The sequence below is a fragment of the Homalodisca vitripennis genome, chromosome 1 (genome assembly GCF_021130785.1).
Source record: "Homalodisca vitripennis isolate AUS2020 chromosome 1, UT_GWSS_2.1, whole genome shotgun sequence".
NCBI lineage: Eukaryota > Metazoa > Arthropoda > Insecta > Hemiptera > Cicadellidae > Homalodisca > Homalodisca vitripennis.
In genome coordinates this window covers 88,459,865-88,480,009 of record NC_060207.1, presented here as the reverse complement: position 1 = coordinate 88,480,009, position 20,145 = coordinate 88,459,865, and the positions used below count along the sequence as shown (strand labels likewise).

The 20,145-nt window shown below is 33.4% G+C and overlaps 1 protein-coding gene across 1 annotated transcript in view; it reads right to left on the bottom strand.

Moving 5' to 3' along the window:
• Nucleotides 1-345: 345 nt before the first annotated feature.
• Nucleotides 346-20,145, bottom strand: part of LOC124369009 (autophagy-related protein 13 homolog) — a 62,443-nt gene continuing 42,643 nt past the window's right edge. The window contains exons 5-7 of the mRNA XM_046826680.1: nucleotides 19,764-19,947; nucleotides 14,297-14,639; nucleotides 346-4,426 (exon numbers count right to left, since the gene is read on the bottom strand). Coding sequence (XP_046682636.1) covers nucleotides 4,205-4,426; nucleotides 14,297-14,639; nucleotides 19,764-19,947 — 749 coding nt within the window. The 3' untranslated portion in view covers nucleotides 346-4,204. The remainder of the gene's footprint in view (nucleotides 4,427-14,296; nucleotides 14,640-19,763; nucleotides 19,948-20,145) is intronic.

Sequence of the window (20,145 nt, the reverse complement as noted above, 5' to 3'; positions counted from 1 at the left end):
CCTGTAGACTTCACGTAAAAACAAGATTTTATTTACAGCCAATATCAATAATTTTCTTTGCTTCTGATTTAAAATTTATCATTGCTGAAATAGATAATCATTTATATGTTATGTTAACTATATATGCAAAATATTTTAAACTAAATGTTTATTACAAAAAATATAAATTAAAACAATAAAAATCACTTAAACCAATGGTTTTTATGCATGCAGTATATGTATTTACTGTTATACAAATCCAATGTTTAGCAAAATGATAAGCCCAACCAAACCATATTACTCCAAAATTACTAAACATATTAAATAACTGTGGGTTTTAAAATAAAAGTATTAATAAGAAAACAATAGTTTTATAAAAATAATTTAATATTAACAGATTTACAGTTTTCCCTGAAGCATTTTATTCTAATGTGGTACATGTCTGGATCACAATATTCATCATTTTACATCGCTTCATTAAACAGCAACAAAATCAACTAATATTTCACCAAATTAATTAATAAATTCAAAATAATATAACAGGATTATATGGCACAAAAAAAATGTCGTTCATTGGTCTTAAGACCAATGCTTCGTAATTGTACAAAGCAAGTGTAACTATTTTTATCAATAAATTTTACACAAGATTTCATTACAATTAAAACTTCTACTTTTAGTACTATGCATTTAGTTAAATAGAAAAAAAATTAAATTTTTATTTATCATTTATAATGTAAATAACGTAATGAAACAACTAATCATATAAAATCTAATCAATAATGTATCTTATTTAGCACGGTTATACAAAATAATTGTGTGTTCCAAAACAATAACCACATCTGATAAAATATTTGTTGTTTTGCTGCTATTTATTGTTTAACACTGTTAGTAACATCTATAAAATATTCAGTGAATTACAATTTGGTAAAGCAACCAAAAAAATATTTTATGCAATCCCTGTGATTTGTGAAAATATTTTTAATACTGTTAAAATTACTTATGATTCTTCATATACAACAAATGGCAAAGTTTTAATTTCACACGCTTTTGTGCTAAACTCCAAAAACATAAATTACATGGGAAGTATGAGACAGAGACTTACACTACACTTAAAGTTACTAAGTACTTTACGAACCTTAAAGGTTTGATGAATATAAATATGAAATGTACAAACATGAAATATAAAATTTAGTTTATGTCAAAAAGACAAAAACAAGTTTATATTTTTTACAATGGATACGTAAAACAATATACATAAATAAATAGATTCAAAATACAATAGACATGGTTTTATCACAATATTAATATCTACAGTTAGTTAAGGTAACTCACTTTTATTTTATCATTGGCCAAATTTAAATCTCATGAACCCAATATCAAAATTAAGAAGACACTGAACAGTAAAAAGCTTTAGTTCCTAAACTGGTTTCACTCTTCAGTGTCTCATAGAAATTGTCAATTAACTGTTAGTAAAACTTATTTGAAAACGGTAAAGTTTCAAGTCCTATTTTTCGAGTCTAATTTTCTTTTACAAATTAGGAAGAGAATTTAAAATGAGAAAATTGTCATTCAAAACTATTACAGAATGCATCACACATTTTTGGACAGTTGTCTACTTGGACAATAAACAGAACTTGACAATGCATTGTCAATATTTTGCCAATGTAGATTCCTCTTCATGTGTTAAGATAAGTGTTAAAAAACACATCAAAATAATTTTACTTTCTCTTCTGTACTTATGTGGATCTATTAAGCTTCGTTACTTACTATCCTGTCATGACATGCATGGATTAAAATCAACTTATACATGATTTGAAATACTTCGATAGATAATAAAAACTTTATTATGATCATATCAATTCTTTAAAATGGTTTTGTACGCATGTTTTACACTGAACAATTTTTTTTTTATATGAGAGAACATTTTACCGTTTCTATGATAATAGGATAATAGACTAGCACCATATTTTTTTGTAATAAAATGAAACATAAGACTACATGTTGTGTATAACTGTCGTTGAGCAAATAAAACTACAACTATTAGGATATACTTCTATGAGAAAGTACACAATACTAATAAAACCACATTCTTTCTTGTTAAAAAAAGTACTATTTAAAGCTTCTGTTGAAAAACAATCCAACAGATTCTGTAACTGATCATAAACTGTCACAAAGACTGATGCTCTGATTTTAACTCCTGTGCGATCGAGTGCGGCTAACTGTATAGGGAAATTCAACATGTTATAGTTTGTACTACTATACATTTATAGTAGTAAACATATGATAAGGCTCACACTAAGATACTTTTAAATATTTGTGTTTGTTCACTTTACTATGACAACTCCTGCCCACTCTTGACGCAAAGTTATTTCTTCATTATATCTCTTCTGAAAGAGGATTAAATCAGAGACACACTCATTTGATTGGGTACCCATATTTGGACTGGACTGTGTCATCAGCATTTTTTGTAATGTAATAGTGTACTGGAATTTTATGTCACAGAAAAACATTAACCCACTGACTACCAATTAAAATTTAAATATTTTATTCTCAGGTACTGAATTAATTTTTAATTTTGTAATAGAAATCGTGTTAGTGCTTAGGGTTAATTAAAAATATTAAATGACCATAATATAACATGTTAAAATGTTATTTTTCTATTATATTATATTTTAAGTATTTAGTTGCCTAGCAACAGTTGGATTTATACCAGATCTATCACTAAAAATAAAATTATTAATATCAATTAATTATAAAATTATTATGGATCATTTAGCTTGCCTTAGCCACTCCAAAGTGTGAAAGTTAGGCCTTGTCACATAATTTTCTAAAATTTCTTCATTGCCAAGAAATACCTCTTACTTCCACTACTACTTTCAATCAAAATTCATTATTAAAGTTACAATCACACACTTTTTACTTCATTGAGTATGTTCTTCACAAAGTTACTAAAACTCTTAAGAAAAGAAATGATCTTACAGCAAAGTCATTTCAGAATTCAGACAGCAACTAATTAAAACAAACAATCAATTTTGAGTCAACCAGCTTCAAAAATCACCAACAAGTTATATTTTAACAGACCAATATAACAGTATAGGCAAATGCCAAAATAGGCAATATCAAGGATATGTTTTGACTCCAAAATTACGAACTTAGCATGACATGCTGCACCCGATATTAGTAATTACGCTGATGGTAACTGATGACGGGCAATATGTAGCCAGTGGGTTAACAAGTAGTTTTAAAATTAAGTAGAATATTTTGTGTCCTCGTATTGTGTCTATGCATGGACGCTATTAAACTAGGCCGCTGAGAGGCGCAGCCTTAAAAAATGTTGTGATACTGAATTAAATTGACTATGACTAGGGTAGGGTGGCCAGCATTACTACTGATTTTATGAGATTTTGGGCAATTCATAATGCATATATGCAGTGACAAAGATAGAGACAACAGTGTGAGCTATGGCATTGCTTATTAAGCTGACAACAATGTACAGGGAAAATCCAATTTAGAAGTTTAACGTGATGACAATATAGTAGTCTTGACAAGCATTGGGCCCGACAACTGAATTTTGATGCTGCACCACCGGCAGTCCTAGTAGCACAACACAGCGGCGCCACTAAGCGGACTAGTGTAAAAGTGGCCAAATGATGCCTCTCTGATGACAACAGCCAAACTTAGAATTCCCCAATCCGTCCCAAACTGAAACATGGATCTCAGTTCTGACAACTTTGTAGTTACTGTTGTATTGTTATTATAACTTAATGAACTTGTTTCAACTGTTTTTACAAATTTTAGATTTGATTGCATTACTATAAAGCTAAACAAGAACTTCTGATACTTGTTACGAAAATTATACATTTCACCATACTGCAACAAATTCACATTAACCAATAAAAATTTGAAAAAATTATTTCATAGTGCACTGCACTGATATGTTTAGTTTGATAAATGAAACTAAAAGTTAAAATATCTGAGCAACCAACTCGTTGACATGTGAGTAGCCATACACAACATTTTATTGTATCACAACAATCGGATTTGAATAAATTGGAAACAAAATAAAAACCATGTCTACAAAATCTTATAGATAAAAATTGAATTGCAGATACTCTGCAGAATGCCAACTTTAGGTAATTTCAAAACTGGTTTACAAGAAAACATATCACAATGACAGCGGTAAACTAAGGATCAGTCTGGGCAAAAAGAGGAAGGGTAAGGTAGGTTAGTTGTTATTTTCTCCATCACACAAGGAACTGATGATATCATTACACTCTAGTACGTTGGTCTCCAATGATTCCAGTTCCTCGCTGATGTCCTCCCTGTCTTCGCTGTAAACCTCTGGCTTGTCAATCTCTGTGAACGACTTCAGTGGTGGTGGACGTTGACAACGTCTGAAGAACAAGCCCAGCTCAATTTCATCTAACGGTCCAGCAAAGGGCACTACCTATAACAATTTACAAATAAGTCACATTTCTGCCTTCAATCACCATTTCCATTTTTCACCACTCTTGTTCCCCGAAATAGAGTGTAGACTCTACAATCGGCAGTGCAAACTCGATACCTCAGGTCTGCAAGATTTTTCAAGCCAAAGAGGGGGTGGACGAAAACACTACATTTACCCATAAGACCTGAGATATATTCAGGTAGTGCCAAGAGCTGCCCCGCAGTATTTCTTGTTCTGCCACTAAATTTCGATCATACTTCATCGTGCTATTAAATGCATGATGTGTACTTTATTATTATACTATAACCTTATTAATCAATATTTATATCATAGGCCTACATCAAAATCCCTTTTTTATATGACATAATGTACCAGGTGCCCCACGAAGAGGTTTAAAAGTTCGATTTTATATTACTTGCCCATTTACGCACTGAACATATTGAAAATTTTACCATTTTGCTTCCTACAAAAATTCATTTCTTGAAACTACCTGATTTGATTACTGCATTGCAGTTTTAAAGAACAGCTGTTTAATAACACTCATTGTTGAAAACAGCTGTTTGATTGAAGAAATTGCTTGTGCTATAAAAACAACCTAACCTCCTCCATTAGAGATTTACTAATATTGAAGTTAGAGAGAAATGGGTGTTAATGTTGAACAAAAAGTGAAGCGTTTTGCGTGGGCTATTGCTTTTGGCAACATTACAGAAGCAATTAGATAATTTCAGATTGCCTACCCAGGAGTTGAACCCCCTAGCAATCCAACATTAACTATGTGGAAAAAAATCTTTGGTTAGAGACTGGAAGTGTCGTAAAAAAGTACTCTAGAAGATCAAATGAGGAAAGAGAAGTACTAGTATGCGCATCAATGCTCCGCTCTCTAGGTAAACCGAAATCACTAAGGAAGGTTGAACTTGAAACTGGTGTTCGAAAGTCTTCAGTACAGAGAATAATTCATAAAAACAAAATGAAATTGTACAAAAGACACCTAGTCCATAATCTTCTTGAAGATGATCCGGACATGAGAGTGGAATTTTGTTTTCGTATCATTGAGTTTCATGAATTAGATCCTAATTTGGCATAGTCAAATTGTTTTGCTGTGAGTGCTGTAAATGGGCATATTTGTAATTTTTACAACACCGGTAGTCCACACATTCTTGAACAGACTCTACTCAAATCAAAAGGAATTACTGTTTGGGCAAAAGGAAATAACAGAGAACACCCGGTAGGTTGGCTGGCCATGCATGTGACAACACATCGTTGTAGCTGTGTAGGTCGTACATTTCGTTTGAGAAGAGCACTCACAGGTCGGTTTGTCATGAACAAAGCTAGTATGGCCACACTCAAGACCCACTGAACTACGTTGCTATTATTTGAAATACAAAATTAATTCCTCGACCTATAGGGTTCAAAATCGCTGCTTTCTATTGGGAAATGTTGCAACTATGTAAATCAGTAGTTCACATTATTTCCTATTACCTTAGTTTCATTCTGAAGCCTTGTGTAGTACAACGTGCTTCTACTGCTAACTGCTAATGATATAACAGCTAATTTTATATATTTACTAATGTTATTTTAATAATAAATGTGTCATCATGGTTGATAGTAGTGACCTAGGTTCTGAGGGGATATGATGAATTATTGAAACCCTCAAGTCTGAAGATAGTGATGGTGATTTTGACCATTTCAATGGATGTGAATCTGAGCAAAATGGAGAACAAGAGATGAACGTTGACAATTTCTTCTACAGTGACCACGAAAGTAATGTTAGTTAGCTTAGATGATTCCTTGGTACCCGAACTTAACATAGACCTAGAAATTTCCGAAAATAGAGAAGAAAATCTGCACCAGATCACTCCACCACAATCGACGAGTGGCGTGAGCGGAGAGATAATAAGTTTTGAGGAGTTTTCTTATAAAAACAAAAAAATCAATGTGGCAGTATTGAAAGAATACAACACTTCTAGAATTGTAAGCATTCCTAGGAGTAATCATGGGGTTATATCTAAAACCAGAACTAGATCATTTCTCAAATGACTGGCTAGATTCCCAGCCATTTTTCAAAAATGTTTTCAGCAATAAGTACTACATTTGTGCTCTCCAACGGATCCAAATTCTTTAGGTGTTTTTTCACTTTCTTCCAAGGTAAGATATGTGGTTTAATATTTGGAAAACAAGTTAGAGAGTATACTGTCCTGGAAACAAAATTAGTATCAATGAAAGCACAGTAGGCTTCAAAGGAAAGATAATGTTTAAAGTATGCTAGGGCGAGCCCCAAAAGTTGGGAATTAAAATGTTCATCCTCATTGATTCTGCAAATGGTTACATTTGTGCTCTTCCACCTTACTGGGGGCAGCTACAACTAAATTTCTTGTCAATAATCCTGATTTGCTGATGACAAGAGTCGCGCTAACATTGTTAGAAAGTCTTAAAAACACATATGGAAGCATAGAAGTTTGTGTTTTATGACAGGTGTTATTCTAGTGTTGAACTTGCCACAGAGCTAATTAAAGAAAAGGTGCATCTAATAGGAACCATTGTTAGGAACAGGAAGGGTTTAGCCGTAGATGTAAAGAAAAAGAAGAAAATTGTAAAAGGGGCTATCACTGTTTACAGGAAAGATGATAAGATTAGTATCTTACAGTGGAAATACAAACGGAGAGTTCTTATGATAAGTAGTCTCTATGATTCATCTACGGAAGAAGTGAGATGAACAGTTAAAAATAAAGTTGAAGAGGTGTTGTCTGCAGGTACAACGAATCGATGGGAGGTGTCGATATTGTAGATTATTTTAGCTTCAGATACATTTACAAAGAAAACAATTAAGTGGTGGCGCAAAATTTTCTTTTGGTTGTTGAAGGTGGGTGTTGTGAATGCCTTTATATTATACAACAGCAACAGGCCCCCTGGGATGAGAGCAATATGCCAGCTCCAGTTTAGAAAAAGTTTGATACAAAATTCATAAGAGGAACAAGAAATCTGAGAAAGAGAGGGAGACCCGCTAGTTCTGATGAAGATGAAAGGCTTAATGGGAAACTTCATATTCCTTATGAAAGGGAACAGAAGAAAGACTGTGCCATGTGTAGCAATCTATCAGTACCAGGTGGCAAGAAACGGATAACATTGTACTGCAAGACATTCAATATTGGTTTATTTTTTCAGCTTATATTGCACTACACCTTTTTATTGTTCGTAAGGTGCATATATGTTTCTCTAATATTGAATTAATTCTCAATAATGAAACTCAGTGTAGATACATTTTTTAACTTTATTAACTGAATTAATAGATTAAATTTCTACATTTTATACTATACTTGTTTTTTATATTTATTACACTTATATAAATACTTTTCTTCACTCTAAGCTACACAATGTAGTTTTTACTTTCTAACACTAAAATTATTATTATATTTATAATTAATCCTAACTTCACAATTTTTGACATTTATATTTTGTATTATGTTATAATGCAATTATAATTTGTAAATAAAGTTGACCATGGTCATTAGCTAGCTACAAGGAACATGGTGGCGGAGTCTGTGAATGTAGCCTCACAAAAAGGGGATAAAGAGGTTAATATTGCCTCAGATTACTTCCCCAAGCTGTCAACACACTACCCACCAGTGGAAATACACAGGCTACTGCAGCTCTGTGGAGAAAGAGGGGCACGCCTCATCCTCAGCTGTGACTGCAACATTCACCACACCTTCTGCGGCAGCACCAACATCAACCCCAATAGGTGAGGAGCAGTTTTTTTTTTCTCGAATGACTTAGTTCTAGAAAATAGAGGATCTAGTCCCTCATTTATTATTAGAGAAAGACAAGAAGTTCTGGATATAACTTTATCTAAAGGACCCAAAAACATAAACATAGAAAGGTGACGTGTTTCACAGGAAGCCTCACTATCGGACACCACCACCCCATTAGGTTCGACATAGAGGCAGGAGTTGAGGTGAACGTGACCCACAGGGTTCCAAAATCCACCAATTTGGAGGGGATACCGAGGACATCTCTAGCTACAATGTTGGAGGAAATAGAACCTTACCAGAAAAAAGTATTGCCTAAATAAACAAAACACAAGAAAAAATGCCTGCTTAGATAACATCATAACTAATGAGTTGCCAAATAGAACTAATTGCGAAGTCTTTCAAGCTCATCTGTCAGACCATTCTAGTGTTATTGCTACATTTAATAATAAAACCTTGTTAACCAATGAAAAAGAAGTTATGTATCGTAGTATTAGGAATGTAAAACCATGTGCAATTGCTGTATTTAAAAATCATCTTGAATTATTGGATTGGTTAGAGCCAAGTTCTTTTAGTAATGTAGATGAAGCATTTAGTTATTTTATAAAAATAGTATCAGATACTTATAATTATTGTTGTAATGTTAGAGAAATTAAGTCTACATCCTTAAAAAGAGAACAAAAAGTCAAATGGTTTACTCCTGAACTTAAAAAATCAAGAGAGATATTGTTGTTGTTGTATGATAGGTTTCTGAAATGCAATAGTGATTTAGAGAAAAATAGGTTTAAGAATGACTATATGGTGGCAAAAAGATCATATAGATTTAAAATAAAGCAGGCAAAAATAGCAGCAAACAATAACTACATTGAAAAGTCTAATAACAAGTGTAAAGGAGCATGGAACATTATTACAGCTGAAACTTGTCAAAATGGTAAAGGAGGTGAAACAAATAATATTGAATCAAAACAACTTAATTATTTTACCGATGCTGCTTATCTTTTGAATAATAATGTCATAAATGATGAGACCAGAGCTTTAAATTTTTTAAATCAGTACCTTATATCTAGTCATAATAACATATCTTGTAATTTTAGATGGCGCAACATTACAGAATATGATGTCTTAAAATGTGTAAAAGAGTTGAGTTCTTCTTCTTGTGAAGACATATATGAATTTTCAAATAAGATCTTAAAGGAAGTAATTCTATTTATATTGAAACCCTTAGTATACTTATACAATATTATGCTTCAGCAAGGTATTTTTCCAAGAGTTTTGAAAGTTGTTAAAGTCACCCCTATCTATAAGAAGGGTGACAAGTCTAATCCTGCTAGTTATCGTCCTATATCATTGGTTCCAATTTTTAGCAAGGTATTTGAGTACTGCATTAAGAATCAATTATATTTTTATATGTTAAACAAGGGGTACATTTGTAAAGAACAGTTTGGTTTTATACCTAGCCGTAATACAATTCAAGCTGTGGAGTCAGTGGTTTTGGATGTTTTAGATGGCTTTTGAAAATAAAATGATTTGTTCAGCTACCTTGATAGATTTATCTTAATTAAGATAAAGCTTTTGATTGTATTCCACATGAGGAATTGAAGCTCTTTTCATCATATCTCTAGAAAACAAATGGTAGTACAAGATAGAGACAAATCGGATCTTAAAAATGTTACAATAGGGGTACCACAAGGTTCAGTGTTAGGGCTTTTTCTGTTTGTAGTGGCTGTGAATGACTTTGCACACAATATACCATGTTTTTCTGTACTATATGCTGATGACACCACCCTAGTGAGTAGCAATGAAAAAATAGACCAGTTATTGATAAATCGTAGGAGGCTGCTAGATGATGCAAATGAATGGTTCAGATCTAATTCTCTAGTTGTAAACCGTGATAAAACAGTGAATATATGTTTCTCTCTTGATAATAATAATTATGATGATTTAAATTTTAACCCTGTAAAACTTTTAGGAATATATTTGGATAGTAAGCTAAGCTGGGATGTACATGTGCAAATGATGTGTAAAAAATTGGCAAGAGTCATCTACTTACTTAGAAAATTAAGATTCTGTGTTAGCATGGATATGCTCATGACAGCCTATTATGCCTTCTTTAATTCACTTTTAATGTATGGAATTTTGTTATGGGGAAATAGTAGCGCTGCTCAAAAAGCTTTTATATGGCAAAAAAGGCGCTAAGAGTTATTAAAGGTTTACCTGACAGAACTTCTTGCAAGCCCCTTTTCAAAGAATTGCAAATTATGACTCTGCCAAGTATGTATATATATTCATGTTTATTAAAATGTAAAGAAAATTTAGAAACATATCAGCTCAAACAAAATATACATAATTATAATACAAGGAACAAAGGCAAGCTAGATATGGTAAATTTTAGGCTAGAAAAAAACTAAGAAAAGTCATTTATGCATGGAAACTAAACTTTTCAACAACTTGCCTGATAACGCATGGAGAGTTAGTATTGTCAAGTTTAAAACTTCTATTAGTAGTTGGTTGAAGGACAAAGCCATTTATTCAATTGACGAGTATTTGTCCTGTGGCACTAGTGAAATAAAATTTTAGTCTACTGTTTTTATCTTTCTTGTTTCTTTTAAAGTTTATTTATTATTTCTCATTGGACAAAGCCTTTTGATGAGCATTTGTCCTGTTTCAATCTTGACGCCACCGTTACAAATTTGTTGAGTTGTTATTTGTTTTATTCTATGTTATTACTTCTTATATATTCTATTTATTGTTGTTATGTTATGAACTTATTTATTGTAGTTGTAAATTAGTTTTTAATTATTTATTTATTTTATTATAGGCTTATTGAACAATTTTGTATACAAGAAATTAAGGAATTTGGTATTGGCTAGTTATATGAATATTCTGACGATGTCAATTGCATTTATATATGTTTAAAGACAAATAAACAATATCTTGAATCTTGAAAAAAGAACTTGAGGTCAGCTTAAGTAGTTGTATCCTTAAGGCCTATGAGAAGAACTGCTCCCTCAGACAAAACAGGCTAAAGAAAGATGTGCCTTGGTGGACTTGGAGGTTAGAAACACTTGGAAACAAAACCCAAAAATTATTGAAATGGGCAAATGGGCAGATGACTGGATCTCTCATCTATATGTCCTAAACGAATATAAAAAAGAAATTAGAACAAATAAAAGAAGGACCTAGAAGAATTTTTGCAAAAACATACCGGAGGCTGCCAGATTTTAAACTCCAAACAGATCACTCTAACCCTCTGAGGTCCCTAGAAAAGGCCAATGAAGGCCTTACAGTGAACAAAAAGGAGACTGGAGGTGCTTTTAAACACGCACCTTCCAGGTGGTCTTTTGAATCGAAATGAGGATCTTTATTCTCTAGTTGGGGAGAGATCTGGTCGGGAGGTAGCTAAATCCAGACAGCAGGAAAAAAGAATTTTTACACCTGAAAGAATTAAATGGGCAAGAAGATCCTTAAAGCCATTTAAAACTCCTGGGGCAGATGGAATTTTTCCGGCCCTTCTCCAAGATGGGTTGGAAATGTTATTAAATGCGCTGATTACGAAGCAGCTATGCCCTAGGATTCATTCCAAAGAACTGGTGGATGGCACTTATGGTGTTTGTGTGGAAAAAAGACAGGGATTCAACTCAACCCAAATCGTACAGACCCATAAACATAACCTCTTTAATGGTAAAAACTATAGAAAAAATAATTAATAGACATATTAGGAATTACAGACACATACTCAGTCCATATCAACATGCGTATGTAGAAGATAAGTGTCCACCACCACCGCTCTCCACAGTCTAGTGGAAGTGGAAGAGGACTCCTACAAAGAAAAGGAAGCCCTAGTCAGTGTATTTATGGATATTAAAGGAGCTTTCGACCAAATAGCATATCAATCCATGGAGGCAACTCTGGAATGGTTTGGAGTTCTCCTGAATGCTGTCAAGTAGATAGTGGCCCTCCTAAAAAGCAGATATCACGGACCGAAATGGCTGTCCCCAGGGGGAGTTTTGTCCCCCTCCTTCTAATAAAAGCAGAAAAGAGGGGAATAAGTCTACTATGTTACACTGACGATCTAGTGCTTATGGTTAAAGGGAAAAACAAAGGTACGCTGGAACGCCTCATTCAAGAAGAAATCAATTTCATAAGCAACTGGTGTCATGGGGAATGTCTTCGGATTAACACTAAAATATATATATATATATATATATAAAAATAATAATAATAAACTTTCCCAGGAAAAGATAGTTTCAGCTAGTACAACCTGTCCTGGAAGGAATCAGGATAAAACATTCAAAAGAAGTCAAATATCTAGGTGTAGTCTGGATGATAGGTTGACTTGGAACCCTCATATTGAGAACAAATATCCAAAGCGACAAAGGCCTTGAGGGCCTATAAAAGACTCTGGATTGAAATGGGGATTGAAACCCAAAATTATTTACTGGATATATGAAACCATTATAAAACTAATGGTCACATATGCTGCATTAGTGTGGTGGCTGAAAGTAGAAAAAAAAACAGCTGCCAAGAGGCTACAAAGTCTTCAAAGGCTAGCTTGTGTAAGCATCGCAGGAGTAATGAGTTCCTGTCCAACCCTGGCACTTGAAACAGTCCTGGGATACACTCATCAAGTGCAGGAGATAATGAAGACAGCAATTAAGCTTCTAGGCACAAAGGTGATAAAGAATACCTCCTCAGAAGGCCATATGAAAATAACTCAGGAATCTCCTGAGGCTGAAATGTTAACCAACGTGTCAGAAGCAATGGTTAAGAAATACTGCTTTGAAAAACCATATACAGTCTCTATTGAAGAAAAGGAGAAATGGAATAAAAAGGAGGCCTACCCTATTAAAGGAATCCAGAAATTTATACAGATAGTTTGCGCCTTGACTCTAGGGCGGGATTTGTAATATATAGACCAGGAGTTAGTCTAGTTGTACCACTGGAAAACATACCATGGTCTTCCAAGCATTGGCAATAGAATCATGCACCAGAAGACCCATACAAATGAGGTCAAAAGGAGCAAAATATTTAATACTCTCCGACTGCCAGGCTGCACTAAAGAAACTTGACACCTGCATGTTTGTTGCGATGCAGTCTGGGAATGCAAGAATGCTCTGATAAAACTGGAAAAAAAGAATAGTTACACGTGGTTGGGTACCGGGCCATGAAGGCATTCATGGTAATGAAATTGCGGATACCCTTGCCAAAAAAAGGAACAAAGTACGGTAGGGCCAGAGCCAGACTGCGGGTCCAGAGACAGCAAAGCTCTTGTAAAAGATTGTGAAAAGAGGATAAGATACATTAATTGGAGTAGGACCTCAGGGTTAAGACAATCAAAAATGTTTATCTCTCCTTATGCTAAAGGGTAGGCATCTCTCCTAGATCAGAGTAAAGATGATATAAGGAAGATTATAGGAATGCTGATAGAACATGGCCTCCTTAGAAAGCATCTCATGAAGATGGGTCTTAGCCAGACTGATGTATGCAGACTCAGCTGAGAAGCAGAAGAATCAGTGAAACATATATGGATAAATTGCCTTATCATAGCTACAAATTTGGAAAAGATTTCTAGGAGCATATCTCCTCAGCTCCAAGCATATTATCAGAGAACAGGAGCCCTCAAATCTGATTAGGACTAAGTGCAGGGACTAAAGCATCTTTCCCTCAGGATTTGTGTATATATATATATATGTAAAAGGAATGATCATCAGAAATTAAGGCAGGTGAAGCAGATTTTGAGCTACTCAGGAAAATAAATAAGCAGAGAATTCTAACTTGATGGGAGAACATGCAGTGGGCCCTGAGCATGGCTTTCCAAGCACTAAGGGTTAAATAGTAAAATAGGCCAAATACATGTTTTATCACATTTATGATTGCCCTTGATATATTAATAACAACAAATAAAATTAAAGAGAAGTTTTTACTACACAAAGGTAGTAATGGACGATTTGAAAATATGTTTTAAGTTATGTTAAAGGAACTAATTTATAATAATAATATGACGCTCATTAGATATAAAACAATTAAAAACACTGAATTAATTTGTTTGTATTTCCAACAAAATAGATGAGTCAAAAATAAATAGTATGTACATATTTAGTATCATGCATCCTAACCGACATACCGGCACGACATCATCCATACTGAATGGCTCCTCATACTGTGAGCCCAATGACCCAACTTTTGGTGTGACATTGCCATTCTGACTGTCTGCGCTGTCACTGCAGTTCTTGTTTCCGTTGACCGCCACGAATGAGCCATCATTATCAACGCTCTCGTTACCGTTAAGAGCTGCATCTTCACCATCATCCTGTGTCGGTGGTGATTGCTTAGACTTTGGCTTGGGTAAGAGGTGAGCAAAGGGGATTTCTACAGGCTCAGGCTCTTTCCATCTCAAGTCCCACCGATCTGCAAAGGCTGGCAATTTCACCATCGGTAGCCCATTGTTTGCCATCTTCGTATCAGAACTGTAAAACACACAAACTAGTTATTATACCGATACAAAATCATACATTACAAACAAATTTCATTTTCTTATTTGGCTACCATGAAAATTACCAGTACATATAAAATCCCTTATTGAGGCAAATTTTAAGTAAAGATTCTTTTGTATAGGCCTACTTGAGTGTTACAAATTTTCCGGCTGTGGTGCACAAAACTAAATTAAAATATTCATATTAATACAGTAAACATTACATTTCCAATACATTCTAGAGCTAATAAAAACTGTAGAAATAATTTGAATTATATAGCTGCATTGCACTAACAATTTCTCCAGTATTCCCTCCAATATCTCTCAAGAAAAATCTTTCATTCTCTTCTGATTTCCAATTTCATTTACCCCCTTTAAACCAACACTACTCCTTGTCTGATCACATTATTGCTCAGCTGCCCTTGGAACATTTTTTCTATGAATGGATACCTAATTTTAACAACTACACCATTCTTCCTTATCCAGCTTTAACAAATTGTTCATTTTCAAAGTTCCAGAAGAAATTAAATTCAGATCAGGGGTACAATTGTGTATACCAGGTAATCCATCCATGGGTAGACTAAAGAAGCATTTCATAATGAAAAACCCATCCAATCTCTTGCTGGCTTAAATTTCATTTACAAATTTATCAAAATTTGGACTGACACCAATAATATAAACATTGAATTTTGTATCCCCCAAAAATTTAAATTCACATCAAATTCACAAACTAAAACTAATATCACATTTTTCACTTGTCATCCTGAAGTTATTTACCCTTGTTGATGTGGATCCAATATGATAGATTAACCCTTTGATAAGTTACTTATTTCACCTCGTTCACTCTCTCCTGCAAATTTAACTGTGCCCGTAGATCCAATATTGGAGCAGCAAGAAACTCCAGAAAATTGTCAGCGGCTTGTAAAATTCTCTAGGTCTTGGGTTGATATGGGTTAAATGGTTTAGTACTAATCAATGGAACGGTAATATAAACATAACCAGTACAATTCAATAAACAGACAACTATGCAATAACATTGTTTGGGTTCAATCTCTCCAGTCTGGACATCAAGCAGTTTGTCAGTTCAGTTTTGACGTGTCTGTGCTCTTGGTTCCTATGCAATAACATCGATTGGGTTCAATCTCTCCAGTCTGGACATTAAGCAGTTTGTCAGTCAGTTCGGTTTTGACGTGGTTGTGCTCTTGGTTCCTATGCAGTGACATCGCTTGGATTTATTCTCTCATCTGGACTTCATACAGCTCGTCAGGTATAACTTAATTATTTTAAGTTTTAGAGGCAGTCCCTTGCCAAATTTTTTAAACATCTTTTATACCTGAAGAAGATGGTATTTTTCAATCCTCAAAACGTTATACATTTTGGTAACATGTAATGATGGCAAATGTCCGAAATTCTATTATCCTTCCTAGCTTCCAACGTCAATAACAAACTTTAAACAAAGGAGTATGTAATTGTTTTAAAACCAACCAAATATAGTGTTGTTTCAGTATTCTAGGCTAGTGAAACTTCAGCAAAACAGTAGTTTTCTTTTATTTACTCTGTCCATTTAAAAATTAATTGTAGTGCATAAACTACTGATTTTTACACAAAGGATCCCCTCTTTCCACTAGCACCAAAAACACTGCACCATTCATAAGATTATAAGGCCCTTTGTAAGAAAGGGCCATGAGGCCCTAATTTCGCCTCAAATAAAGAAATATTTCATTTCATTGTTTCTTAGCTGTTGAACATAACATGTGGCCACACTAGACCCATGGTTAGCCTTCTTTTCATTGTTTATTCAAGATATTAAATTAAGTATACTAAATTTAGCAGACAAACAACTTCTTTATTTACAAATTCGTTGTGAATTGTAATTAATCAATATTACAGAAATAAAAATTAAATTTAGTTTAATGTAGTTATAACTATAATATATTGTGTTACGACTTTGTATAATATAGTACATATGGCCTATCTGTGAGCCTTGTGTTAGTCTGTGGTAAACCTCAATATAGCTTAGTGCTGGTGGCTAAATGTTTCTAAAAATTATGGTAATATATTTTTCTGAAACTTTTTAGTTACTTAAGTTTAAATCAGAAAATCTGTTCATAAAAGTCAAAATGTTTAATAAGGAATGTTTTCAATTACATTCTTTTAAAACTAATGAATATAAGAGGTTTTGTATTGCTTGTTTCAATTTTTAATTGTAAATATTTCTTGCATACAATGTATCATAATTTATCTTAGTCACACCATTTCAATTGCTTCATAATAAAATAGAACAAGTAACTATACTCCCTGATAAGTTTTTTTTAGGTACGAGAAACTTACCATAGTTCCATATTAACTAAGTATTCATAACCCAAGTCAATAAACCTCTAACCAAACAAGAATACATGTGCACACACACACACACACACACACACACACACTCATTTTATTACAGTTAGGCGTCATCCTTGATAGGTAGAAGATCTTATATACTCTTCACTCTATCACATTCTCTATTACATGTTGTGCTATATTGGGTAAATAGTATTTGATTAAACCTAAAGCAATAAAAATTCGTGATATGCGAAAAAACTTCAATATGGTTTTATTCATGCTTTCAGCGAAAATATACCACACATTCACTAATATTTTAGAGAAGTTCTGAAAAAGCCTGTTTCAATATTTTCAATTAGGAAAGTTGATCTAGGAACTGACTTTTTTAACTAACTTTATTTAACCCTTTGAGTGCCACGCGAAGTGGTGGAGGTCATGCAGCCAGTGCCAATCATTTGTGACAGGCCGTTCCCCTCAGTGCCAAGCACTATTTTTATGTTACTGCAGTATTTTACTAAAAAATTAACACCTTCCATAAAAATTAACATAATGGGACTTTTTGCTTTATTATTTAGGGCAAGATACAGGCTACAAATTGGTATATATATATTTTGACCATAAATAAAAAAAAAATTTTATATAAGTGTAAACAAAAATACGAAAAAAACCACATTTTTTTGTTTAAGATACAAAAAGTATTTATTTATTTTTGTTTTATTACGTATATGTGCCAATTTTATGTTCCCCATGTTAGTTGTAATAAATGTACGAAGTTTCATAAAAATACATTTATATATAACTGAGTTTTGATTTTTTTTTTAATATTGCTGCAAAATGCTGAAAACCTGCACCAACATGCACGCTTAGTCTTGTTCATGTAAAATATATTTTACAAGTTTTAAGAAATTAAATCAAGGTAGATTATACAACTGTTATTTATTTATTATGAACAGACTTAAATAAATTACTTTGGGCTTATTTCATTAGGCCTATTATACTAAATCCTTCAGATGAAATAACTGTGCATTTTATCATATAGGCTAAGAATGAATTAATGTATTTTCACGGTCAGATTCCGTTATATGCCCCCAACGCTTAAAACTTTTTTCAATGAACTTAGAACGTCATAAAACGATGTAGTTGAGTAACAGAACTAACATTTCATCAATCAACAAGCATTTCCAGGTATTGCGATCGGTATTGTTGTCGCTGTTATCTTATCTTTCTCGAGAATCCCGATTACGGCAGGCCGCGCGGCATCACATGACGATAAGATTTTTGCACGGAACATAACTGCCTTTCCATTACAATTCAATGTATATTTCTGATCAGCCCCTCTAGAATTTGATATTTTACTGATAGGTATATATCGTTATATCGTTAGTTTGTCTTTTAGACTAAAAATACCAACTAACGATTTATCAGTAGTTTGGTTTTATGGGTATAAGAAAATAATTAATAACTTTGATTCAACCAAATTTTGACTCCACATCTATTGATAGTTTCTACATTCACAATCGTCTTTGAATTTAGTAAAATTTTAATCCACGGAGGAGTGGGAAATGATAAATTGCGCAGTTGGTAGCGCTAGCTCTCAGCCGCGGCCTGCCGAGTTTGTTTACGTTTTGTTCATTGTGTTTAGACGATTATCGTGCTTCAAAATGACTAAAAGACAAGATGAAGAGATCCAGAACTGCCTGTGTCAAATGTAATAAAGGCTTACATGGAGTGTGCCTCATGTTTGTTAGACTTGTCAGCAGTTCTGTAACATTTCTTCTGTGTGCAAAATAATTTATTTTTAGTTTTTTAGTATGAGTAAGTTTTAGAATAGTTCTCATGAACTTTCAAACTTAATAAGACCATGAAATAACTGAGTTAGAGACAAAATATTGTTTCATTACTGCTTAATTGGCCTGTTCTCTGTCGTTAAGTTATCTTTTTCTGCTTCTATCTATTTTCTAATTTTTACCATTATTATTATTTTTCCTCGTATCTCAGCCATTTATTGAAGAAAAGTATTGAAATAAGTTGCAATCTCCTAAGCAATAACTTGTACATACATGTATCTATATGTGTGGACTGTTCTATTGTTTTTAGAGTACACAATATTCCTGTAAACCAAAAAATTTTTTTTTTCAAAACCCTTTTTTTATTTATAGGTGTTAACAAACCTTTTTTTGATTTGCACAAAGTAAAACCTATTTTCTTATTGTTAGTCACTTCATGCAGAAAAATTGTTGAAAAAATTATTGAAATATCTCCACTACTTTAGAATATACAATTTTTTCCCCAAACCCTTACACTTTTTAAAAATACAAGGCGGTCTTTTAGGCATAGAAAATCTGAAAATGCGCAGTCCTAAAAGGGTTAATTTGATACGTTTTACAAAATCATACGTCAATATTTAGCAACAGGATGACCAATATTGGAAAGGCCGATCTAGTCGGCCCTTGGCAATTTTTGTCAATACCATCGGGCCGATTACATCGACCCTTGGCACTATGCGGAAACGTTGCTAGGCCGATTAAATCGGCCCTTGGCACTCAAAGGGTTAAACATCTCTAAACAATAAACAAGTTATATTATGTATATAAATTACTATATGAATATAAACATAAAAAAGCTGATACACAATTGGCAAACAGGTGAATCAGGACGATCAAGAATTAAGAAAGAAGAATAACAATTAGAATATTCCTATTAATTGTAAATTTTAAAACATTTAGTGGAACTAGATTAATAATAAGAATGATCAGTATAAATACATCATAAGATGAAAGGAAAGTGTCCATACCAATTTTTAGTGTTGTTGTCTGATGGACTGCTATCAGATGGAAAATGATCACTTTTGACCATGATGGCTGATGTTTTGGTGTGCTGAGGAGATATAGTCAGCTTTGTACGATAAGCTACAGACATCTGCAGGGTACCCAGGGATGTGCCGACCTGACCAACGTTCATCTGCGTGTAGCCGGAACCTGTCAACACAAAACAACATTATTATTTGAAGCAATGAATGATGATATATACAGAGTATCCACTCATGGTGATGGCTAGTAAGTTAAATTTTTTTTGGCATTAGGTAACCCTAACCAACAATACCATAAATACCTTGGTTGTATACCATAAGTTTAGTGCCTCCAAAAGTGAAGCGAGAAGTAACTGTTGTTAAATAT